Here is a 26,903-nt window from a genome sequence, read left to right as displayed (position 1 = left end):
TTGAGTTCCATCCTGGTCAAGGAACTAAGATCCCATAAGGCATGTGGCAAGCCCCCCCACCCCCCAAAAAAGAAGCAAGGGTGCAATGGAGTGAATTCTGATCACAAGGGTGTTTTCCAAGCATTTTATGAAGCTCAGAGTGAAGATAACTGATCCTTTAAAGGAATTTATGTATTGACATGTAACTACAGACACAAGACAGTTAAGTAAAAGGAGTAATAAAACAGGATTTATCCATAAATTTAAAAAAAATTTAAAAAGATACATAGTCACAGCTGTTACTTTCTACCACACACTCTTGAAAAACTTTGGCGGGAAAAAAACTGTGCTTTAAATATCATCTTTGGCCTGCAGACTTCTTGAGAGCAAAAGATATGTCTTTGTGGCAAAATACAGCACATAGCATAATACCCCCATTGGTGACAGTGCTAGTGAATGAGCATTCAAATATATGTGAGTTAATACACATCTAAGTATTCCTGTTTCTTGTTGAATATGGGTTTTTGTAGCTCATTCCCAACACAGTTCCAACAAATCCATGCCATTCCTTTGAATTCCTTTGCAGTGATCTGGAATACTCCTGTTGGACTTTCTCATTTTGCAATTCAAGTCTCTGTGCAGTATAACCAACTTGGTTCCTTACATATCCCTTCCTGGCCAGGAGCACAGCATTCTTTAGAGATTCCACGGGGGCTCTTTCTTCACATTGAATACTTCCCACTAGTTACCCAAGCTTCTTAATGGTTGAAATGTTTTCTGTCACATTTAAATGATTTTGATATCAGTTTCATACCTGCTTCCATTCCATTTGATGACTACCATGAAGGTATTTTTGAGATTCCTACCCAGAAGCATACACATCTTTTAGATTCTCAGTCCCAGGAGGTATTTTCCAGATGTCTTTCTGGTGGGAAACTCAGCTCCCACCAGTTGTCCCTGCTTTAAAATGGTTTTGATGAATGACCTACAGGAGCCATGCTTGTCCCTGAATCATCACATAGCACCCCAGGTGGGAAAAATCAAGCTTCTCTGCTGTTGCTCCATCCCTGCCCTATATGAAGAGACTGCGTGCTCAGTCACTTCAGTGGTGTCCGACTCTTTGTAACCCTACAGACTATAGCCCACCAGACTCCTCTGTCCCTGGAGAGGCAATGATACAAGATGGGTTGCCATGCCCTCCTCCAGGGAATTTTCCCAACCCAGGGATTGAACCCATGTCTCCTGCATTGCAGGCAGATTCTTTACCCACCTGGGAAGTCTATATGAAGAAATTAAGTACAGGCACAGTTCTGCTATTTCATTCTTCAAGTCCTAAGAACACACGTACACTTTGACCGTTCAACAGTCCACAGTGTGGAACTGGGGCCTCACTCTGCTTCACTTCATTGGTGACACCTCCGAAAGCAGCGTGGGGGCACCTTGTACCCAGTGCATCCTGGGAGCATGACAGCCAAGTACCAACTCAAAGTTGGCCACTTCACAAGCTGGGTGTCCTGGAACCTACAAGAGGAACGGCCTCTGCCTTTTCCTGAGTGTAGCACCGTGTTCATTTGTGCCCTTTAGCACAAGCCAGACATTGCATCTTTTTCTTTTTTTCAAAATGCCATTGTACAGCTCACCTATTCCCTGTCTTGCAATTCTAATTATATAAATTACCCTGCCACAGTTAACTCATACTTATTAAAGAGCTACATAATGGACATTACTACTACTAGAAAACCACTCAAGTTGGGATATCAGTACCACCTTCATACACCATCACAGTATAATTTATATTGCTGTTTTATCAGGTTACTAATGAAACAGAAATGTTTACTACCAGCTCCCTCTCCCCCAACCAGTGCCTTTCTATTCCCTATATGCGACCTACGACCAACTGGCATTGCTTTGTGCCCTGGAAGCACCAGGCAGCAGTAACAGATGAAATCGGCAGTCTTTCCTTCTCATCTGGCAGGAGTCTTTTTTCTGCCTTGAGTAAAGGATCTCTTTACCACCCAGGATTCCTAGCAGTGCTGTTCTTAACCCCTGAACACACATCCAGACCCTGCTGGGGGGTGGGGGGCTTCCCCACAAGCAGAAACTCATTTCACCACCCCCTCCTTACTCTTCAAGGCCTGGAGGTGGGGCAGCGGGGAGGCAGGATGGAGTGCCAGTCGAGAGGATTACCCTTCCCCTACCCCATCCTCTCTTCTCCTGTCACCCATTTCTGACCGGCTGTCGATCCTATCAGGGGTCCATAAAGCCAGGAGGACTCTGGCCCAGGAGAGGGGGGTAGGGGTTAGGCAAACAGGCCAGGGAGGCAGCTGGTTGAAATTTAACCACAATATTCTTGGTCTCTATTGTTTTGAGTGAGGCCCAATATTTCCACAGCAGGATTATGGGATCTGATTAACCACTTTAGACAACAATGCTGAGCTGGGATGGGCGTCCCCTTCCAGCTGCCAATATGAAAAAGTAAATACAACACCCAGGTTTCAGAGGGGACTCCCAGCAGCCCCCCAAACCTTACTCCCCAGTTCTGACCCCGAAGTGAGGGGAGGGAGGAAGAGTGTGGCACTGCGTGCTCCTCTAAATCCTGGCCCTCGGCCCAGCAAGACAAGTAACTGGCACGGTATTCCCAGGTGAGTCAATGGCTGTGCGCTCCCCACACCCTGGAGTTCTTCCAGTGCTTCTTCCGGGTTCCCCTAGGCTGGCCCAGATTCTCAGGAACCCATGCGAGTTAGGTGCTGAGAGGCTAGCGCTCACTCAGAGGGTCCAGAAGTGTAGAAAGCACACAAAATCAGCTGGATTCCAGGACAGAGAAACTGAGAGCAGGTAGGATTCCACTGAGAAGAGACTGAGCCTTTTCTAGAATGTTTCGGTGCTACTTCACGGCTTCCCACGAGCCAGGGTAGAAAGGAGACCCCAGAATTGAGGGAAAGCATTGAGGCCACCATAAACCAAGTCTCAGGAGACAGTACTCCTTGATGGGTCTGGGCTGGGAGACAGAGGATAGGTGGGCTTCTAGATCCTCAGGTAGAGATGGATTCCCTAGGGTACCTCCCTATCACAGACAAGCTACTTCACACCCTCCCCTCTCTGAATGTTTCCTCTCAGGGTGGGATCTTCTGAAGCTCTGTCCAAGAGAACCTGGAAGAAAGTTAGAGCATTAAGAAGCTCTTGACAAGAATACCCTGTGGCAACTCGTAGGAGGGCACAGTAGCTGGGGAAAACCCTCCCTCCACAACGTGGGCTCCCTTGATCTGGCATTTCTCTGTATCTAAGTGCCTAGCAGAATCCACTACAATTCTGCGCGTCCATACATTTACTCATGTTGGTAACAGGGACTAGGAACCAAAGGTCTTGAGCTCTGAGTTTGGTGGCTTCCTTGCAGAAAGTCACTTGCTCCTTTTGAACTGTTTCTTCTTCAGGAAAATGAAAAGACAGAAAAATACATCTGGGTAGAGCTCAGAAAAGCATGATTGTATGAAAGCCCAGTTAACATAAAGTGGCACCCTTTAGTAGTGTAATACCAGCACAGTGCTATTTTTTGAGTTAGCATTAAACACTGACCCTGTTCTCAAAGTTATACTCTTGAGTGTAACCCAATGTAAGGATGGAAACAAAAAGCCCACAGGAAATGTGTATATAAATGCTGATTACTTTCATAGCACAGTGAGGAGGTGGGAAGAACAGATAAAATGAGCTTACCACGTCACGAGGAAGGTTAATTAAGAGGATTTTAGGTTTCCCCAATACTCTGTGGAGCAAATCCCCTTAGCTTTGTAAATAGGAGGAAATGAAGGACAGAATAATTGGAAAGAAGGAAATGCCCCCGATGACAACGTCAAGTGTTAGTCACTCGGTCGTATCCAACTCATTGTGACCCCATGGACTGTAGCCTGCCAGGGTCCTCTGTCCATGGGATTCTCCAGGCAAGAATACTGTCAAGAAGGAGACCAAATTTAGGTGGCACGGCCTTTCCCGTTCCCATTCCCACCATCTCTGTAGAGAATGACACCCGGGCTCCTGCTTATCTCCCAGTCGACCTGGGAGGAGGAGGTAAGGAGGTTTACGTGAACAAGTGAGGCAAGAAAAGGGAGTTCAAATGGACCACAGGACAAAATTTAAAAAGCATTGTGCTGAATGTTCAGGAGACTTGAGCACCTCTTTCTTCCACAAGTGCTCCCTGAAGGTGAACCGCATCAGACCCGTGGAAGGATACAGTCCAAGAGGAACAGATTCTTTCCAGTCCAGAAGGAACAGATTCTTTCCAGTCCAGAGTACACGAGCTCAGATCTCACTCTCTGCCACCTTACACCCTAGGGATTCCGGGATTCACTGGGCAGAGACTAGAAGCTCCTTCATCCCTTTTCCATAACTTCACTACCCATTGGAGACCCTCTTTGATCTGGAGTTTGGTTGAACGGTCTCAGAACAGAGAATGACCCTCGCGGGGTTTTCCGGGCTCTGGCTTGGGCTCTGCCTTTGGGGGGCTGCTGGGGAAGCCCTCAGTGAAGCTGGAGGACAGGAGGTGCTGCCCAGCTGCAGTGCTCGGGGATGAAGATTTGTCTCCCAGCGAAGAGCTGGTCTGTCTGGGCTGACTGTGGGGGAGGGGTAAACCACCAGCAAGTCCAAGAAGGCCTTGCAGCCTAGGTGGCGCTATTTCTCTACTTTTTAGGTCAAGTTCCTGCAGGAACTTCCTCGAGGTCCCTAGTCCTGCTCCTGGTTTGCTGGCTTGCTGCTGTAAACCACCTTATATTATTTTTTTTTCTAAAAATACTCCAAAGCAATTGAAAGAGTCCCTTCTCCCACCAGCCAGCCCTGGCCCCAGCCCCGGCCCCGGGGAGCGGGCGGGTAGGCGGGGAGGTGGGCCACTGCTTTATTAAACACAGGGAAAACTAATATTTACGGAATAAAATTTATGGAGCAGCCACGAGAATTCGACCCTTTTATGTGCATGCGGAGTGGGGGTTGGGCCAGGCTGGGGGCCTCAGGGAGGGGCCCAAGCCAGGGGGCAGGGCTGGAATACAGCCTGGCTAGGCCAATTTGTCAAGGCAGGGGTTTCCCTGGAGTTGCCCTGGGATGAATGATTTTTAAACACCACCCCTTGCTTTGGGGGGCAAGGGCTTCAGGGCAAGAATGCCCGAGGCAGAGCCACGGGGAGCAATGTTTCTCTAAGGATGTGCGTTTGGGCAATAGTCCCAGGGGTCAGCAAGCTTTGGGGATACAAGGGGCGGTGGGCAGGGAAGTCATTAGGCATATTCTCATTTAACCTTTTTAAAAAGTTACACATTCTTTTGAGAACATGAAAAAAAATATGCTCTTAGGATTTTATTTATAATTTTAGGGGATTTACAAGCCCCTGATCCCAGCTCTGATTAAAAAATGCCTTCTCTTGAGACTGTGCTTTTAGGGCACAGGGATTACCTACCTAGAGTGAAGAACCCTTATTTTCTTCCAATTTGCTGGGGAAGTCTCTCCATTTTCCATGTGGTCTCATACCTTGAAATCTGTCTATCTATACTACGCCAAGAGAAGCTAAACAACAAAGTGAGTCATCCGATAGATTGTTTTTACATAGTTCCCTATGTACTGAAATGACAGTCACCACCAGGGCAGAGATGGGGGCACTGGCCTGGAGGTAAAGAAACTTATCAGCAGCAACTGGGAATGAGCCACAGTGGAGCTCTCAGACTGCCAGCAGGTGAAGGCCTGGGGTAAGTCCTGGAGTCTGCCAAGGCTCCTCCCTTGAAGAGCTAATATGCTCAGTCACTCAATCAGGTCCAACTCTTGGCAACCCCATGGACTGTGGCCCGCCAGTCTCCTCTGTCCATGGGCTTTTTTTTTTTTTCCTCAGGCAAGAATACTGGAGTGGGTTGCCATTTCCTACTCCAAGGGACCCTCCCAACCGAGGAATCGAACCTGTGTCTTCTGCCTTGCAGGCAGATTCTTTACCACTGAGCCATTGGGAAAGCCCTGAAGAGCTAACTGGGAGTAGAAAGAACACCCTCTTAAAAACAGGCAGGGTCACGGGAAAAGAATGGTCACAGCTGAAGACAAAAAAGAAGGACTTTACATCCTTCCTGGAAAATGTTTTCAGTGGGGTATATAATAATGCAGTTCAGAACTCAGCTGTCTGGGTTCAAATTCTGGCTGCTACTTATTAGCCGTGTGACCTCTGATAAGCGGGTTTCCCAGGTGGCACAAATGGAAGAGAACCCACCTGCCGATGCAGTAGAAAAAAGAGATGCAGGTTGGATTCCTGGGTTGGGAAGATGCCCTGGAGAAGGAAATAGCAACCCACTCCAGTATTCTTGCCTGGGAAATTATGGCCAGAGGAGCCTGGCAGGCCACAGTCTATGTAGTCACAAGAGTCAGACATACTTATTGACTAAACCACCATTGCCACTTAGTAGAGTAGCTGGTGTACATTCACTGCTTAACCGACGGTAACTGTTTATTGTTGTTATGATCATCATCATTTTATTTTTACTTGGATGGTCCTCTTTCTCCCAAGAATGGGGACAGAAACACCAGTCCTATGTGTTTCTCTCTCAGTGCCAAGGAAGGATATGTGACTGAGAAGGCCTTTGACCATCATAAGTAAATAAACCAGAAAAGGCCTCTGTGGGTTCTGCCCCAACCCCCTCCTCTACCTAACAGCTCCCAGTGCACATCTGAGTTCTACTCTCCTTCCTGTCTCTCCAAGGTAAAGATTCAGATGGTCTTACCTATAGAGGAAAACCTAGCAGAGAAGGCCAAGGAGCTTTACGATTGTTGGTCTGTTAAATCCTTTTTTTGTTTTTTTTGGCTGAGCCATGCAGCTTGTGGAATCTTAGTTCCTCGACCAGGGATTGAACTCGGGGTCGTGGCAGTGAGAGCACCTAGTCCTAACCACTGAACCACCAGGGAAGTTCCACATTTTGCCAGATTTGTCCAAAAAGTTGACCTTCTAACTGAGAAAGTCTATCTCATACAGGCTTTATATCTTTTCCTGCTAAGCACTATTCATTCTATACGTCAATTCTGTTGGTCCCAGAGAACTGTGGCCATTTCCTATTCCCAGTCATCCTATCTTTTCTAGTTCTTCTATTTACTCTGTTATCTGAAGTGAAGGATGGGACAGCAAAAAGCAAAATTCTTTTTTCTCCCACTCCAAGAAACTAACTTGGCCCTACGGCTCATGGTTCTTTGTCATTTCAATCCTATGTTGTGGTTTAACCTGTTGTCTATGCCTCAGAAACAGATAAAAACACCCCATATCAAGCTGGACCAAGAAGCACAGAAGCCACAGGGCACAAGACTATGGAGCGAAGTTTCAAGATCAATGCTCCCCAATGGAGGCTTAGCACAAGCCACAGAAGAGAAGCATAAGAAGAATCCTGACGGATTGGACAAGGGCCTAGACTTCAGCCAGAGATATCACTGGGTTGGGATCCAGTAATGGGTTGGTTATATGTTCCACAGATAAGCAATCTCAAAAGCAGGAGTGTGAGCACTTTTTATTCTGTGCTAGAGAGGAGAGTGTCTCTGAGGATCATCTGGGAGTAGCTAAGGACTCTTCAGAAAGACAGGCAAGACTTCCCTTAGTATATTGTGCCTTTTTGCTGACCTGCCCCATATACCTAAAGTCCATGGTAGATCCTGAGTCTAGAGAACCCTCACTAAAAGAAAGGAGGGTGTGGGATTCCCAGAAACTGTCTTCCACTCGGACAAGGAAGGCCAGTGTCCAATGGATTGGAGCCAGGATTCCCTTGTTAACAGGAGCCATGCCTGTCAACATAAGCTTCAGTTATCTGGCCCTTACGGTGGAGTCTCTGACTGTATAACTCTGTGTCAGAGATGCTGCTGCCACGGGAGCTCCTTCCAAGGTGACACTAGGAAACTACTCTCCGAGTCCATCCTCAGCAGTTGAGATGATGACAAGTTAACTGAAAAGCCCCCTTAGCTTCTTCCTCTTGACTTTCAACAACTGAGGTCTCTGCATAGGGCCTGAAGAAACCTAGAAAAAAAGGAATCCAAGTTAATAGAGGTTTTGAACAGTTGCACTTAAGTTAGGAAAAGAATTTCCGTGCTCCCACGGCTCTGGCTAAGAAGGGTGACTGACGCAGGGGTTTTGAGGTCCATGTCAGGCTGTGAACGCGAAGGAAGAGTCTATGCAGGAGAGGCAAGCCACATCCCTTTTCCCCTAGGGAACAACTTCATAGACCATCCCTGGAAGTGCAATAAGGGTGAAAGGGAGCCAAGGTCCATCATTCAGAAGAACTGCAGAGAGACGACAGCAAGGGAAGATGGAAAAGACCATGACTCTCCATCCAGAAATCCACAATCCACAATTTGGACGCCAGGTCACAAATATCGCCCCATGTTGGGTTAAGGCAGGGTCAACTAGGTGACAATTCCAGGGACCACCAGCTTGGGAGCTATAGTTGCAGATTCTCCCAACTCTTTTTTTCTTTTTTAATATTTATCCGTTTATCTGGCTGTGCAAGGTCTCAGTTGCGGCACACGGGATCTTCAGTCTTCATTGCGGCACATAGGAACTTTAGCTGCAGCCTGTGGAATCTTTTAGTTACAGCAAGTGGGGTCTTCAGTTGCAGCATGCAAACTCTTAGCTGCAGCATGTAGGATCTAGTTCTCTGATCAGGGATCTAACCTGGGCCCCCTGCATTGGGAGGGAGAAGTCTTAGCCACTGGCCCACCAGGAAATTCCCCAGACACTCTCAACTCCTGAAATGCTATCTAGGAAGCTGCTCATGACTTACTGTGGGCTCTGTCTCAGGTCCTGGGAGGGATGGTGTTGAAGAGACCGGCTCGTCTAGCTGGTTCAAAAGTTGGTTATCAGTTCCCCGTGAGAAAGCACTGCTTGAGGTCTGGGGATCTCCTGAAACCAGAAAGATCAAAGGAAGATAGTGATAATGCCTTCTTACCAGGAAAGCATTAGCATTTACCAAGCATTCTGATAAAGGCCTGGCCTTGGTTGTTGTGGTTGTTTAGTCACTAAGTCATGTCTGACTCTTTGCAACCCCGAGGACTGTAGCATCCCAGGCCCCTCTATCCAAGCCTTGGTACTAGTATGTAAGCAGACACAAATTCACTTCCAATTAACTTTTGGAAAGCTGTTTCTACTGTGAAGATCCTCCAGGCCAATTGTAAGCATGTAGGACAAGAGTTTCTGTGACTCAAAACAGCTAACTGTTCTTCATATTGCCTGCCACATCTCAGGTAGGAGGATTAACTTTTTTTCCTGGTTCTCTAATTGTCCATTGGGTGGCATCACTGATTCAATGGGGATGAACTTGGGCAAACTCCAGGAGCTGGTGAGGGACAGGCAAGCCTGGTGTGCTGCAGTCCATGAGGTTGCACGTGAAGAGTTGGACACGACTTGGTGACTGAACAACAACAAAATTCTCCTAAGCATGTAGACCAGTCCTAATAAAACTTTCTATAGCGATAGAATGAATACTTGTGATCTGTGCTGTCCCACCTGGTAGCCACTGGCCATATGTGGCTACTGAGCACCTGAAATGTACAAATGAGATGAGCTTTTCATTTTATTTAATTTTTATTTATTTACATTTAAGTGGTTACTATTGCCTAGAGCTACCATAATGGACAGCACAAACCTAGACCCTAACTCTAACCCCAGGGAGACCAACACCTCTGGAGCTACGTACCAGCGTCATGATGCTTCTGTCCCACCTGGATCGCTTGTCTGGTGACTGCCACATACATACTCTGCAGATTTGTGACGAAGGGTTTTCCATCACCAACACTGCATGCCTCTGGTAGTTTCTACAGGGGAGAGGAGATTTTATCATGGGTTACATGGGATTGCTAGAGAAAAACTCGATATCCCACTGGCAGAACTGGCATCAACCCCAAAAGAGTTTATATACAGAAGTTAGATCCAATATGGGGCTTCCCTAGTGGCTCAGTTCAGTTCAGTCACTCAGTCCTGTTTGACTCTTTGTGACCCTGGGGCCTGCAGCATGCCAGGCTTCCCTGTCCATCACCAACTCCCAGAGCTTGCTCAAACTCATGTCCATCAAATTGGTGATGCCATCCAACCATCTCATCCTCTGTCGTCCCGTTCTCCTTCTGCCTTCAGTCTTTCCCAGCATCAGGGTCTTTGCTAATAAGTAAGTTCTTTGAATCAGGTAGCCAAAGTATTGGAGTTTCAGCATCAGTATCTGTCCTTCCAATGAACATTCAGGACTGATTTCCTTTGGGATTGACTGGTTTGATCCCCTTGCAGTCCAAGGGGCTCTCAAGAGTCTTCTCCAACACCACAGTTCAAAAGCATCAATTCTTCAGTGCTCAGCTTTCTTTATAGTCCAACTCTCACATCCACATATGACTACTGGAAAAACCATAGCTTTGACTAGACGGACCTTTGTCGGCAAAGCAATGTCTCTGCTCTTTAATATGCTATATAGGTTGGTCATAGCTCAGATGGTAAAGCTATGGTTCAGATGGTAAAGAATCCCCCTGCAATGCAGGAGACCAGAATTTGATCCCTGGGTCAGGAAGATCCCCTGGAGAAGGGAATGGTTACCCACTCTTTTATTCTTGCCTGGAGAATTCCACGGACAGAGGAGCTTGGCAGGCTATAGTCCATGGGGTCGCAAAGAGTCGGAAATGACTGAGCATCTAACACACTAGGTCCAATATAGACATCATAGCCAAACCCACTGTGACTGATATAAAGACCTCTTGGGAGGTCATCTCTTCCGAAAGGCAACTCCAAATGAATACTTTTATTTCTCTCAATACTTACATCTATTTTGCTTCCCCATGAATACCTCATAGGTTTGTAGGTTCTTTCCTCCAAAAGGATAACCTTTTAGAGAACTTTCTTAGAAAATCACATTCTTTAAATTATCCCTGAGTTGTAAATTACTATTTTATTTATTTATTTATCTAGCTGCATCTGGTCTTAGTTGTCATGTGGGATCTCCCATCGTAGTGCATGGACTCTCTAGTTGTGATGTACACCAGCTCAGCAGTTGCAGTGCACAGGCTTAATTGCTGCATGCCATGTAGGATCTTAGTTCCCTGACCAGGGATGGAACCCCCATACTCTGCATTGCAAGGAAGACTGTTAATCACTGGACCACCAGGGAAGTTCCCAGCCTACTATTTTAATCAAATTTACTCCGAAACTTCTACACTGGAGAGAGAAAAGGGATGAAATCAAGGAAAGAAGAAAGAGAGCAAAATGGAAATGACAGACTGAAAGACAAGAATAAATTATGGAGCTATGATGTTCAGTCAAAGGAGACAGGAGAAACACAGCTTACAAAGTTTGGAGGCTTGCTTGCCATTTTACATTACTTATGCAATCCCATTGTGCTTTACTATAATCCATGAACTCACAATAGGGGTGATATTCCGTGCCCCACCCTCACCCCCCCAGGGAGGAGAAAATTTGCTCTTGGTGGGAGGGGTAAAAAAATCTTACTCTTTTAATGTATATGGCACAGATACACAAATAGTACATAAACAGAGTTTTGGTATACCTGTGGTATTAAAATTTCCTTAGGGGGGATAATTAGGGGAAAATGTCTTAAAAGGTTCCTCTGGAAGTTGATAATGAAAAAAAGTTGAGAAACCCCACCATAATCACACCATATTTATCTGTTTCCTTCATTATGGAAGGAACTATGAGTTTATATTCACAGCAAAATGTTTTGCCTAGTTCAAGTTTCATACACTTGGCTGAACTGAGTTTAAGTAATGGCTGAAAACTGAAGAAAGTGCAATCAAAATGAGATGAAAGAGTATGGTGTCCAGTGGACCTAAACCTGACTGTACTTTAGAATCTTGGAAAGGGCCCAGAGCCACTTCATCTGTCCTTGTGAATGCCGATTGTCATGGTTCCCAGCCAGGTTAGCAGGTCTTGAAGGAAAGCCATGCCAGCAGCTCACATGGGAACGAACCCAAGAATCCTGGATTGCCCACATCGCACATTGAGGGCACTTCCATTGTGCTATATAAAAGCATGCATTTCTGCAAACCCATGGTGGGAGAAGGACGGAAGAGAAAGTGGGAGAAGCAGCGAAGTAGTTGCTGAACCATAGTCAAGATTACACAGCTCTTTCCCCCAAGCATGGTGGTAGCTGAAAAACTGGTTGATTCCAGGAAAGATTTCTACTCCATAGATTTCTATTCCAACCCAACTTGCAAAAAAACTGTGTCAGTCTTGAACTTTCACTGGAAACCACAGACAGTGAATCAGGAGCCCTGAATGCAGACTTTGCTTCCAGCAGCAATCACACTCAGAGTGCAATGTCCTCTTCAGCAGCATTCCCTAAGGAATGAACTGAAACAGGTCATGGACCTCTGCCTCACCTCATTCTCCTTCCTAAGTTCAGCTCTCCAACCCCCAAGCCATCTCCTCCAGCAGAAAGTCCTCTATCCCATGGCCAGAGAGCTTTGACAGCAAAGAGAGAAACAGCTGTTCTCTGTCCTCACATCTCATATCTCTGGGATGTCCCTTCATGCTGCTCAGGAAGTGTGGCCTCTCTTAGAGTCACCCACACATGGCTGGGTGGGAACTGTGCTGTCTGTACAAAAAAGCCAGCCGGAATCTAGGCAGTCCATGGGGGCATCTCCTCCTGCCCTTTCTACGGAACTAAACAGACTCATACAATTTCCAGAGTGACCTTTAACCAGTGCATGTATTTAGTCTCAAAATAAAGTGCCAGAAATAAAAGGCCGTTCAAGCTATTGCTGTCCTGGAACTAAGTCCAAATCCAGAACCTGTATCTTAGCCCTTCCTCCATCCTTCCCCTTCTCCGAGAGATCTGATCCTGCAGCTGCTGCCAAAGGTCATCCCATCTGAGTAATCCTTCTCAGAAAAGCACTAGGAAGAGAACACATATTTACTATGTGCTAGACACTGTTCTAGGGCTTCCCTGGTGGATCAGCTGGTAAAGAATCTGTCTGTAATGCAGGAGACTCTGGTTTGATCCCTGGGTTGGGAAGATCCCCTGGAGAAGGAAATGGCAACCCACTCCAGTATTCTTGCCTGGAGAATCCCCACAGACAGAGGAGCCTGGCGGGTTACAGGCCATGGTGTCACAAAGAGCTGGACATGACTGAGCGACTAAGCACAGCACAGACACTGTTCTAAGGATTTAAATGTTCAACCCATTTTGTCTTATTCACTGCTATCTCCCTGGCACCTAGAACAATCTGGTTCATAGGAGTGGCTCAGTAACTATGTGTGAATGAATGGACATGGTGGGCATGAGGATGACCCTACCCTGCTGAGCAGTTACCCAGTCACAGCTAGTAACTGGTGGGACAGGATTAGAATCCAGACCATGAGTCTTCAGGGCCCTCACATATAACAACTACCCTAGGGACTTCTCTGAAGCATAGAATTTTAATCTAAAGGACAACACAACCTTCCCTAGGATTACAGGCCCTTAATTCCTGGCATCACAGATCATCTGTATATACTCCCTTCCAGCTCAGAAACAAGATCCCTTGGGGGACAAGGGGAAAAAAAAAAGGGAGCAGATAACAAGGAGGCAACTGGCCCTACCAGGAACCCTCAGAAGGCTGAAGGGTCATACCCATAATCCTGTTCTCTCTGTTCTCCATCATCATGGATTCCTTGGGCATCATTCTCAGAATATGAGAGGGAAGAGGTGGTGAGGCCTGAGCCTGGGAAGGAGAAACATTATTTCCCTGGGCAGGACAATGGTAGGGGTGAGCTGGGGCAAGCAGCAGAGATCAAAGGGAGAAGCTGGAGTCAGGACTAAGAAAAGCAAACAGCAGTGCCCCCTGCTATAGTACACTGGAGCCAGGAGCAAGGTGTACCAGCCACAAGCGGGTCACTGCCCAGAATGGGGAGGGGAAGAAGAGCCAGGTCAGTCTACTGTATAATGTGCTCATCTGATCAGCCCAGAATCAATCCTACTTGGCAAAAAGGCTACTTAGATTCTATCATGAGCCAGTTACTACAGGACTGGGGGAGGGGAAGTGGATGCACCAGTCCTTCCTGCCTCAGAAAAAGGACAGAGTTAGTACAAAGATAAATAAGTCAGAGGCCCTGCCTCCAAGGGTTTATAGTCACACATAGGAAAGAGGCAGATTCAGGTATCCCCCACTTTTTGTAAATTTGCTTTCTGCCACTTTGCTTTTGGCTTCCCCAGTGGCTCAGAGGTAAAGAGTCCACCTGCAAGGCAGGGGACATGGAGATGCAGGTTCGATCCCTGGGTTGGGAAGATCCCCTGAAGGAGGAAATGGCAACTCGCTCCAGTTTTCTTGGGAAATCCCATGGACAGAGGAACACGGTGGGCTACAGTCCATAGGGTCGCAAAGAGTTGGACATGATTCAGCAACTAAACAACAACTTTGCTTTTAGGAAAAGCCTGTATTAGTACCTGTTTTTGCTAACTAGAAGAAATCCAAAAAAAATTTTCATTTTTACAAAGAAAGGTAATTGCTTCTTCACTTTACACCATTTCAGCTTATGAAAGGTTTCATAGGAATGCTCTTACTTTCAGATAGAAGAAGGAACCTGTAGGTGTTTGTTTTTTTTTTTTTTCCTTTCAGGCATTATGCTATAAGGGAGTTATAAACAAAGAGCAATAAGAACCCAGCAAAGAAGAAAGGGACAAAGTCTCACTGAGAGTCCTGCAAAACACTTCAGGGGTGATGAAGCTGAGTTAAGTCTTTGCAAGGTTAGACTTTGTAGTAGAAATATTTGAGGCACAAAGGTGTGAAAAGATAAGCCAGGTGGGCATGTGCTCAGTCATTCCGTTGTGTCTGACTCTTTGCAACCCCACGGACTGTAGCCCACCAGGCTCCTCTGTCCATGGGATTCTCCAGGCAAGAATACTGGAGTAGGTTGCCATTTCCCACTCCAGGGTATCTTCCCAACCCAGGGATTGAATCTGTGTCTCTTGCGTCTCCTGCATTGGCAGGTGGATTCTTTACCATCTGAGCCACCAGGGAAGCCCTTAGGTGGGCATATCTGATGGGAAACAAGACCGAACAGCTAATTCATAACCACCAAACTGCAAAGGACTTCATTTTCTGAATTAAGGATATGCCCATAGGAATTTCTTTTGCTTCACAAAGTGGCTTTCTCTGCTACACAACTACTTGCCGAGGTTTCCCTGACTTCAAACTGTTACTGATACAGCGTATATAGTATTACAGAAGTCACATTTAGTAATCAGGCGTTTCCTCTAGGTTTGCATTTCTAGGTTTTCTGCTACACTAGAACCTCTTCACTACTTCCTGCTAGTACTGTGACTAAGAGCCACATCACACTCTAGTTCCAAGAGCTCTGTCACTCTCTCACCTTCAGCCCACCAGGACTTTGGCCCCTGCTTTATGGCCATATCAAAAGCGTTAGGAGAGAAAAAAAAAGAGAAAAAAAAAAAAAAAGCGTTAGGAAAACCAAAGTCACAGAAATCACAAAGGGCATTTGATCGCCCCTTCTTGTCCCTCTAGCAGCTCCTCTTGGTTGCTAGGCCCCAAACCTCCCTCCTGTTTAACAATAACTCCCACCTTCACTGAGTCTAAAACTCATTCCCAGTGGTCTGGAAATTCTAAGACTCCCTCCTAACCCCTGACCCCAACGGGATGTTGGAGCCATCCCAGTTGCCCCTTCCAATTAGAAACAAAACGTCTGATCCGATCCCCAGACCTCACCCCCATTTCATCCACTCTTTCCTCTGAGGCTGCTTCAGAAAAAAACAACAACATTTAGAAGTCTGGGTCAGGAAAGGCTGGACCTCAAGACCCTGCTCACTCTACTCTGTACGGACCCACAAGTGAAGTACTCAGGTTTATAAGACAGAGGAGAAAGGGGAAAGGAGCAAACTGGAGCTACCAGCACCAGCTCTGAGTAGGTCCTTGGTTCTGGTACCAGCCCCAGAAGCTGGCACAGCCCCAAGATCTGACACTGCCTGTCTCAGTATCATAACTTCCAGGGCAGGGCCCCAAACACATGAGTTCCCAAAGGTAAGAATCTTCTCCTCCCTCTTGTACAAACTTCCCTCCATAGGGGGCCCAAGTCAGGTTAGGAAAGCATGGTGTGTGTGCTCCGTCATGACTTTGCAACCCCATGGACTGTAGCCCCCAGGCTCCTCTGTCCACAGAATTTTCTAGGCAAGAACACTGGAGTGGGTTGCCATTTCCTATTAATTGCATCATTAGCTCCTCTTAGGGGTAAGAGCACACTGGAAAACCATTCTAAGGTCTCAAATTACCAAAGGGTCACCAAAATAAATAGAAAGGAACAAGAAAACTGTTTTGGGAAGACTCTTTAGAACAGAATTCTTGCTCCCTCTTCCATTCATTTGGCAAATATTTACTGGTTATCTACAGTGTTTGGGATGATGTAGATGCTGGGGATACAGTACACTGAACAAAAGAAATAAAAATCCCTTGTCCTCCTGAAGTTTACATTCTAGAGAAGGGAGAGCAACAGTAAACATAACTAACTAAAACATTTAAAGAGGAGAATGAAAAAACTGGCATGACACTCAACATTAAAAAAACTAAGATCATGGCATCCAATCCTATCTCTTCACGGCAAATAGAAGGTGAAAAAGTGGAAGCAGTGGCAGATTTTATTTTTTGGGGCTCCAAAATCACTGCAGATGGTGACTGCAGCCATGAAATTAAAAGATGCTTGCTCCTTGCAAGAAAAGCTATGACAAACCTAGACAGCATATTAAAAGGCAGAGACATTACTTTGCCGACAAAGGTCCTTATAGTTAAAGCTATGGTTTGTCCAATAGACATGTACAGATGTGAGAGGTGGACCATAAAGAAGGCTGAGTGCTGAAGAATTGATGCTTTCAAACTGTGGTACTGCAGAAGACTTGAGGGTCCCACGGACTGCAAGGAGATCAAACCAGTCAATCATAAAGGAGATCAACCCTGAATATTCATTGGAAGGACTGATGCTAAAGCTGAAATTCCAATACTTTGGTCACCTGATGCAATGAACTGACTTGCTGGGAAAAACTGAAGGCAAAAGGGGAAGCAGGTGGCAGATGATAAAATGGTTGGGTGGCATCACTGACTCAATGGACATCAAATTGAACAAACTCCAGGTTTAGAGGAGCCTGGTGTGCTACAGTCCATGGGGTTGCAATGAGTCAGACACATTAGCAACTGAACAATAACAAGAAGCAACAATTAAAACATATACTCTTAGAGTAATGAAAATAAAAATAAACAAACAGGACCTAGTTAAATGTAAAAGCTTTTACACAGCAAAGGAAAACATAAACAAGATGAAAAGACAATAATTGCAAATGAAGCAACTGACAAAGGATTAATTTCCAAAATATACAAGCAGTTCATGCAGCTCAAAATCTGAAAAACAAACAACTCAATCAAAAAAATGGGGCAGAAGACCTAAATAAACATTTCTTCAAAGAAGGCATACAGATGGCTAATAAACACATGAAAAAATATTTAACATCACTTATTATTAGAGGAACGCAAATCAAAACTACAATGAGGTATCACCTCACACTAGTCAGAAAAGCCACCGTCAAAAAAATCTACTAACAATAAATGCTGGAGAGGATGTGCAGAAGAGGGAACCCTCTTGTACAGTTGGTGGGAATGTAAATTGATACAGCCACTATGGAGAACAGTATGGAGAGTTCTCTAAAAAATCAGGTATAAAAAATACCATGTGTGTTTGTGTGTGTGTGTGTGTGTGTGTGTACGCTCAGTCACATCCAACTCTTTGTGATCCCATGGGCTATAAGACACCAGGCCCTTCTGTCCCTGGAATTTTCCAGGCAAGAATACTGGAGCAGGTTGCCATTTTCTGTATGACCCAGAAATCCCACTACTGGGCATATACCCAGAGAAAACCACAATTCTAAAAGACACATGTACCCCAGTACTCATTGAAGCGCCATTTACAATAGCCAGGACATGGAAGCAACCTAGATGTCTATTGACAGATGAATGGATAATGGTACATACATACAATGGAATATTACTCAGCTATAAAAAGGAATGAATTTGAATCAGTTCTAGTGAGGTGGATGAATCTAGAGCCTGCTATACAGAGTGAAGTAAGTCAGAAAGAGAAAAACGAATATTGCATATGAATGCATATATGGAATCTAGGAAGACAGTACTGATGAACCTATTTGTGGGACAGCAATAGAGACACAGACATAGAGAAAAGACTTGTGGACACAGTAGGGGAAGGAGAGGGTGGGACAAATTGAAAGAGCAGCATTGAGACTTATACATTACCATATGTAAAACAGATAGCCAGTGGGAATCTGCTGTAGGACGGTGCTCTGTGACAACCTAGAGAGGTGGGATCGGGTGGAGAGTGGGAAGGAGGTTCGAGAGAGAGGGGACATAGGTATACCTATGGCTGATTCATGCTGATATATGGCAGAAACCAATACAACAGTGTAAAACAACTATCCTCCAACTAAAAATAAATGAAAAAAATACTCTAGGGACTTCCCTGGTGGCCCAGTGGCTAAGACTCCACCCTCTGAATGCAGGGGGCCCGGGTCTAATCCCTGGTCAGGGAACTGCTAATAGCTCCTACATGCCACAACCAAGATCCAGCACAGCAAAATAAATTTAAAAAACAACAACAACATAGACTCTATCAGATGGCGTCAGCACCACAGAGGAAAATAAATCAGCACAGGCAATATGGGATCGGGGCAGGAATGTGTTGCAATTTTAAACAGTGGTCAAAGAGGGCCTCACTGTGAGGTGACACTTTATAAAGTGTCTCTTACTTCTAGGGAAAGTAAGAGAATACTCCATGTGGCTCTCTAGACCTGGTGACCAGATTCCTCCCAGTTTGCCTGGTCAGCCTCAGTTTGCATTTACTGTCATTTATCAGTAGAGCTCCTTTTCTCTCTTACGAGTGTCCCAATTTGAATGATAAATTAGGTGGTCCCCCTATTATCAGAGGAAGAGCATGGCAGGTATGTGGACACATGTTTGTGTGAAATCATAAGATAATACAGCACATGATCTTTTATACTGTAAGACGGGAAGCCACCGGAGGTTATACAGAAGAGAGTAAAACAATCTGACATACATTTTTAAAAGATCACTTTGAGTGCAGAAAGACAAGTGGGCAGATCTGTTAGGAGGCTGCTGCACTAACTAAGCGGGAGATGACAGTAGCTTGGGCCTGGTTGGCAACAGTGGACCTGATTAGATTCTGGATATATTTGAAAGTACGGCTGTATATTGTCCCCCTGCTTATTTAAACTTCTATGCAGAGTACATCATGCAAGATGCTGGGCCGGATGAAGCACAAGCTGGAATAAACATTGTGGGGAGAAATATCAATAACGTCAGAAATGCAGATGACACCATCCTTATGGCAGAAAAGAGCCTCTTGATGAAAGTGAAAGAGGAGAGTAAAAAAGTTGGCTTAAAACTCAACATTCAGAAAACTAAGATCATAGCATCTGGTCCCATCACTTCATGGCAAATAGATGGGGAAACAATGGAAACAGTGACAGACTTTATTTTGGGGGCTCCAAAATCACTGCAGATGGTAACTGCAGCCATGAAATTAAAAGATGTTTGCTCCTTGGAAGAAAAGCTATGACAAACCCAGACAGCACATTAAAAAGCAAAGACATTACTTTGCAAAGATCCATCTAGTCAAAGCTATGGTTTTTCCAGTAGTCATGCATGGATGTGAGAGTTGGACCATAAAGAGAGCTGAGTGCTGAAGAATTGATGCTTTTGAACTGTGGTGTTGAAGAAGACTCTTGAGAGTCCTGTGGACTGTAAGGAGATCAAACCAGTCTATCCTAAAGGAAATCAGTCCTGAATATTCATTGGAAGGATTGATGCTGAAGCTCCAATACTTTGGCTACCTGATGTGAAGAACTAACTCATTGGAAAAGACCCTGATGCTGAGAAAGATTGAAGGCAGGAGGAAAAGAGGATGACAGAGGATGAGATGGTTAGATGGCATCACTAACTCAATGGACATGAGTTTGAGCAAGCTCCAGGAGATGGTGATGGACAGGGAAGCTGGGCGTGCTGCAGTCCATGGGGTTGCTGCAGTCCATCGGACATGACAGTGACTGAACTGAACGAACGGCTGATAGGATTCAGTGATGGGTTGGGTATATAGAACATGAGAGGATCAAGGATAACTCTATTCCAGGACATAAGGCAGAGGCTACAGAGTGATGAGCCAGAAATCTAAAATAAAGTCAGAGAAAACCTGAAATGGCCCCTTGATCAACAGCACAGACTCAGTGTGGATAATAAAAGAGGGAGACTGAGTGAGAAAGGTGAACCCAATGACCAACCCAAGTATCAGAAAGTTTAAAAAGAGGAAGCCCAAAGTGGTTTCTCACTCAAAGAAGAAGAAGCAAAACTATCTAGGAATTAGGACAAAAAAAAAACTCTCTAAAAGAAAAGAGAATAAAAACAAGATTTAAGTTCAGGCTTTAGAGCCTCAAAGACTCAGATTTGTACCTAAGGTCTTCTATTTGCTGGCTGTGACATTTTGGGCAAGTTGTGGTATTTAATCAGTCTTATCTTGAGAGAGAAACAGATGGAGGGATGGGTAGATATGGGGGCTGGGGAGGGAGGACTGAGACAGACAACATCTATACCACAGAGTTTGTGAAAGGATTAAAGGAGACAGTAGAATAAGTCACCAAGAAATGCTGTCCCCTCCCTTTGCAGGACAAAGGAAGCTCAAGAAATGTCCTGATGCTCTAGGACATAGAGAAGCCGGCGTCTCACTCAGTTATGAACCTCTCTCCAGTGCATCCCAAAATATACGATCTTCCAACAATTCAGTGACTAGTCAAAGCCTAGGTCAGGGGGATACGGCTAGGTCAGAAACCTAGCTAGTAACCTCTGGGTAGTTCATTGTCACTATCACCACACAAGCCCAATCCTCAGTCTCTAGTAAGGACCAAGGTCCTGGCTTTAAACCCTGGCCTTGCCAGTTAGCAGCTATGTTACTAACCTCTTTTAGCCTCTGTCTCCTCACCAGAACAATGAGGATACCAGTATCCACTTTTATGAGGCTGTTAGAAGGACTGCATGAGATAACACATATAAGGGTTGCCTGCTCCTTGTAAATGATGTCTCCTGACCTCCCCCCAAATGCTCTCATTGCCTCTCAAAGATCCCCCTTACTCTCCCAGTGTACAGGACCTACCCACAAGGCTAGGTTTCACTTCCATCCTCCTTACCCTCTTTTTTGGGGAGGTGGTGAGTATAATAGTGGAGAATAAAGCTTCCTACTTCAGAAGCACACAAAGCACAGTTTACTCTCTGAAAAATTTTAGCTAAAGTATTCCACATGGCCCAACCTGTCCAACAATGGTTCCACCAGGAAACTTTTCTCGCCATTGTTTCCTGCTCCCTAGTGAGGCCTGGGCAAGAGGTTCTGCTATGGTGTCTCCATTGTGAAGCAATATACACTCACAAAATGCTATTTGGAAAGTAGAAAAACATGATCTGCAGATAGGTCATCCAAATATGTTTTTTTTTTTAATTTTTTAAAATTTATCTTTGACTGCACTGGGCCTTTGTTGCTGAGTGGGCTTTCTCTAAATGTGGTGAGGAGGTGCTACTCTGTTGCAGTGCATGGGCTTCTCATTGCAGTGGCTTCTCTTATTGCAGAGCACAGGCTTTAGGTGCATGGGCCTCAGCAGCTGCAGCACACGGGCTCAGCAGCTGTGGCTCTCGGGTCCTAAAGCTTGGCCTCAGTAGTTGTGACCCACAGGCTTAGTTGCTCCCCCGCACTGTTGAATCTTCCTGGACTAGGGATCGAACCCATGTCCCCTGCATTGGCAGGTGGATTCTTATCCACTGCACCACCAGGGAAGTCCCAATAGTCATATATTTTTTTTTAAGTCATATGTCTTTGATGGGATTAATCTCACAGTTTCTTCAGAGTTTGAGAAAAAAAACAAAAAAACATTAATAGGACAGAGAAAAGAGAAGTGGTGGTGATGTCTAGGTTTTTATTTTTCAATTTTTTTTGGTGGCCCTGAGTGGCATGTGGGATCTTGGTTCCCTGACCAGGGATTGAACCCCCGCCCCCTGAATTGGAAGCATAGAGTTTTAACCACTGGACCGCTGGGTAAGTCCCATTAAAAAAAAATTTTTTTTTTTATTAATGTCCAGGTTTCTAAAAGACAACCAGCTCAATCTCCATTCGCCTCCCTTGAAATGATTCCACAGAGGCTCACTTGGATGCAGTGTTTCAGGCAATATCCTAGCCCAAGGGGTCCCTGTGTGTGTTGACCCTCACAGAATACCCCTCTGAATTCCCTCAGTTCAGTGATCACAAACCTTGGTGACTTGTGAGAGATCCGGCACACTAAGGATACGAGGCAAGCTGCCCTTGAGATCGTCTGTGAAGCTGCTGAGACAGCTGACCTGCCCCTGTGTTTGGTCTGGTTTGGCTTTGTTGGGTCTGGGTCACACCAGGCCCACCCTGACCACCATGCCCCACCGAGACTGACCTCGCCCGGCTCTCCTGTCGGCCTCTGGCTCCTGTGCCCCCACCCCCACAGCGGTGGGCTTTGCCAAGGAAAAAACACAAATAGGTCTGAACCTAATCTTTTGTTTGAGACCTTACACACTCATTATAGCTCACCTCTGTCCTCCCTACCTTTACAATCAGGTAGGAGAATGGACACACGCGTGCACTCACCCATCCAAGCATGCATACAGTCCAGGCAAACCTTTACATCACTATCTTGGGTGGCCTGCTCTTCAAAGTGGGGTCATTTTGTGCCTCACTCTCCCTCACGGAGCTGGAAATGCAACTGAGATAAAATAGGTGCAGAATTCAAAACAGTTTAAGATAAAGTCTAGATTTTTCTGGCTTTGCTTAAAGAAAGCCTAGGTAGCTCCCTGAACTGCACAGTAAGAAGAGAAGGGAGATGGGAAACAAAACTATTAAGAGAAGTCCAAACAGAAGGCTTGAATTTTATTAGTAAGATTAACATTTTGGAATGTTTTAAGTGTACTGGCACTAGGCAAAACATTAAAAAACTTTTTTTTTTACTGTGGTTAAAAGTCATATAATATAAAATATACTATTTTAACCATATTTAACTGTACAGATCAGTGGCACTAACTACACTCACATTGTTGTGTTATACCCATTTATGTATAACATACATGTATATATACAAATGTATAACATACATTTCCTGAAATTTTTACCTTCCTAAACAGAAACTCTGTCCCCATTAAACACTAACTCCCCATTCCATCCCCCAACCCCACCGCCCCCACCCCCTCTCCTCCCAGGCATCTACCAGTATACTTTCTGACTCTATGAATTTGACTATTCCAGGTACCTCGTACAAGTGGAATTAAATAATACTTGTCCACACTTAATGTATATTGGGATGCCTTTTTAAAGTTAATACATGTCCTACAAAGCATTTTAATGTGTTATTTCAATTAATCTCCACAGTAAGCCTATTAAGTAATCTGATAATCTAATAATCAGTCTCATTAATTTATACAGGAAAAAACAAAGGCTCAGAGAGGTTATGAAACTTGACCAAGACCGCAGCTAGAGAGTAGCAGAATGGGGAAGCAAAAGGCCCAGGAAGCTGAACCCCAGAACATACACACACTTGAACCATTTCACTATGTGGCTTCTTAAAAATCACCCCTGGAGGAGAATCCCACATACCTCGGAGCAACTAGACCTGTGTGCAACAACTATTGATCCTGGGCGCCCTAGAGCCCACAGTCTTCAAGAAGAGAGCCCTCCCCAATGAGAGGCCTGCACACTGCAACTAGAGAGTAAGTAGCCCCTGTGCGTCGCAACTAGAGAAAAGCTTTCACAGCAATGAAGACCCAGCACACCCAAAAATAAATAAATAAAATAATATTAAAAAAACATCACCCCCAGAAACAGCCATTTGTCTCTCCCATCCCCCACCTGCCATTCCCCAGGAGGAGCTTGATCCATTCTGAGACCTCAAAGTACTAGAATGTACCTTTCTTGCCTTCTTTCTTAAATCTCCAAATAGCCCAAGAAACTGACAGAGGGAAAAGATAAAACACCCTCCAAAGAAGAAACACCTTACTTATTAACTCCTTGACTGTCCTCCAATGGGACTAAAAAATCAGAGAAATGAAATCTCTGGTACGGGGAGGCTCTCAACTCTAAATCTCCTTTTCAAATAAGTACAGCCCCTCAAAGTCATAGCAGGAAGGCCCCTCAGCTCTGCCCCCAAAAGAAAAATAATGCTAAAGGGAGTGGAAGTGAAGGTGGGGGCAGGGGCCGCTGCTCTCATAAGAGCCCTTTGTGGTGGTGCCTCTGAAAGGAGGTTTTGCTAGACAAGGTGGAACTTCTCAAGGTGACAAGCAAATGGTACAGCCTAACCGGTGACCCTTTGCTCGCTCCATAACCACCCCCTCCCCTCTGGAGAGCCAGAGCCTAAACTGTCCCTGAAGCCCCACCCAGCCCTAGCACAAACCACGGCTTTCTAACTAACAAGCAGCAAAGGGGCTGCAGTAGGGGGGGACATGAGTGGTTTCCTGGGGGGAGGAATCCTCAGAGCCCCTCAGAAAATGCAGCGGCAACTCTCATTCCTTCTTTCTCTACTCCCGCTCCTTCTCCAGGAAGAACAAGCAGCTCCTGTCAGCTCTGGCTCGGGGCGGGGGCACCGACCCGCCTCTCCGGGACAACCAGTCTGAAGGATAGGTTAGCCCCCTTCTCAAGTCAGCCGCCTCACCATCCTTTCTCCAAATGGAAATGAAATGAGGAGGTGAGAACCAGAAACAAAAAAGCATCAGGTCTAAGGACAGAAAGAAAATCACAGCCACACAGCAGGCATCTGACTGAAGCGCGTGACCCCTGCCCTGTGCCCCCAGCACTCCTCAGGAGCACATATTTCATTTTCCCCCTGTTTTAGCGGACAAGAGAGGACAGTCAGCTGGGTCTGCAGGGCACAGAGGTGATTTAGAGGACCTCTAGTATCATCTGTAGGACCTCTACCACCAAAGGGATTCTCTTTCACTCCTGATTTCATGCGTGACAGCTGGGAACACAGATCCCGGCGGCTGTGATCTCAGGGCCTCCCCACCCCCACCCCGTCCATCCTCTCCACCTCCTGAAATCTTCCTCTACAGGGTGATGCACCGCCCTCCCATAACACACACATACACCCACATGCACACACACACACACATGTGTGCTCATGATAAGGGCCTGATCCTCATGACCTTAGGTAGGCAAAGATTTCTTTTTTTTTTTTTTTGATTCATGGATTTAATGATCGCATTTCTAGTCAAGCAATTTCAGAAATAGTTTAAAAATATTCTCAGTGTAGGAACAGTTGTCTTTTGACTTCTACTTCATTTTATTTAAGATTGGCTATTTACTTCTTTTTTTTTTTGGTCTGGAAGGGGGATGGTTTTATTTTATTTATTTATTTATTTATTTTATTAGTTGGAGGCCAATCACTTCACAACATTTCAGTGGGTTTTGTCATACATTGATATGAATCAGCCATGGATTTACACGTATTCCCCATCCCGATCCCCCCTCCCACCTCCCTCTCCACCCGATTCCTCTGGGTCTTCCCAGTGCACCAGGCCCGAGCACTTGTCTCATGCATCCCACCTGGGCTGGTGATCCGCTTCACCATAGATAGTATACACGCTGTTCTTTTGAAATATCCCACCCTCACATTCTCCCACAGAGTTCAAAAATCTGTTCTGTATTTCTGTGTCTCTTTTTCTGTTTTGCATATAGGGTTATCGTTACCATCTTTCTAAATTCCATATATATGTGTTAGTATGCTGTAATGTTCTTTATCTTTCTGGCTTACTTCACTCTGTATAAGGGGCTCCAGCTTCATCCATCTCATTAGGACTGGTTCAAATGAATTCTTTTTAATGGCTGAGTAATATTCCATGGTGTATATGTACCACAGCTTCCTTATCCATTCGTCTGCTGATGGGCATCTAGGTTGCTTGGCAAAGATTTATTAACAGGACATAAATCATAAGAAAAGACTGATAAATTGGACTACATCAAAGTTAGGAACTTCTGTTCATCAGAAGATACAATTTAGAGAGCAAAAAAGCAAGCTCTAAAGCAGAAGAAGATATTTGTAAAACATATAGCCAACAAAGGACTGACTCATTTTCAGAATATTTGAAGAACTCTTGAGAAATTAATAGGAAAAAGTCAAATAATCCAATAGAAAATTGACAAAAGGCTTGGTCATAGCTAAATGATCCATAGTTACATGAAAATGTTCAGAACCTCATTAGTTACCAGAGGAGTTAAAAAGCCACAGTAGGATACCACTACACATGCACTATAAATGGCTAAAAGGAAAAGGCAGATAATACAAGTGCTGACAAGGATGTGGTACAAACCAAAACTCTTATATATTGTTTGTGTGTGTATAAATTGATGTAGTCACTTTGGAAAACTGCTTGGCAGTATCTATGAAATCTAAATATATGCATAACTATGAAGCATCCAGGGCTTCCCAGTTAGTTCAGTTGGTAAAGAATCAGTCTTACCAATTCAGGAGACCCACGTTCAATCCTTGGGTGGGAACAATCCGCTGGAGAAGGAAATGGCAACCCACTCCAGTATTCTTGCCTGGAACATCCCATGGACAGAGGAGCCTGGTGGGCTATAGTCCGTGGGGTCACCAAGAGTCAGACATGACTTAGTGACTAAACCACTACCACCATGAAACATCCAACACAAATGAATGAATAAATCGTGGTATAGTCTTACAATAAAATACAAAAATGAAAATTAACAAAGTACTATCAACATGGATGAATTTCAAAAAAATTTTAAGTGAAAGAAGTCAGACACAAAAGAGTATATACCATATAATTCCACAAACAGACAAAATTAACTTATCGTATTAGAGGTCAGGACAGTG

General features: G+C 45.0%; 1 protein-coding gene across 1 annotated transcript in view; it reads right to left on the bottom strand.

Annotated features, from left to right (window-relative positions):
* Positions 1-7,469: 7,469 nt before the first annotated feature.
* Positions 7,470-26,903, bottom strand: part of NHEJ1 (non-homologous end joining factor 1) — a 90,638-nt gene continuing 71,204 nt past the window's right edge. The window contains exons 6-8 of the mRNA XM_061148722.1: positions 9,660-9,777; positions 8,748-8,866; positions 7,470-7,984 (exon numbers count right to left, since the gene is read on the bottom strand). Of these exons, the coding sequence (XP_061004705.1) occupies positions 7,910-7,984; positions 8,748-8,866; positions 9,660-9,777 (312 nt within the window). The 3' untranslated portion in view covers positions 7,470-7,909. The remainder of the gene's footprint in view (positions 7,985-8,747; positions 8,867-9,659; positions 9,778-26,903) is intronic.

This window comes from Dama dama, chromosome 8, assembly GCF_033118175.1.
Source record: "Dama dama isolate Ldn47 chromosome 8, ASM3311817v1, whole genome shotgun sequence".
Classification (NCBI taxonomy): Eukaryota; Metazoa; Chordata; class Mammalia; order Artiodactyla; family Cervidae; genus Dama; species Dama dama.
This window is presented reverse-complemented; position numbering and strand designations above follow the sequence as displayed.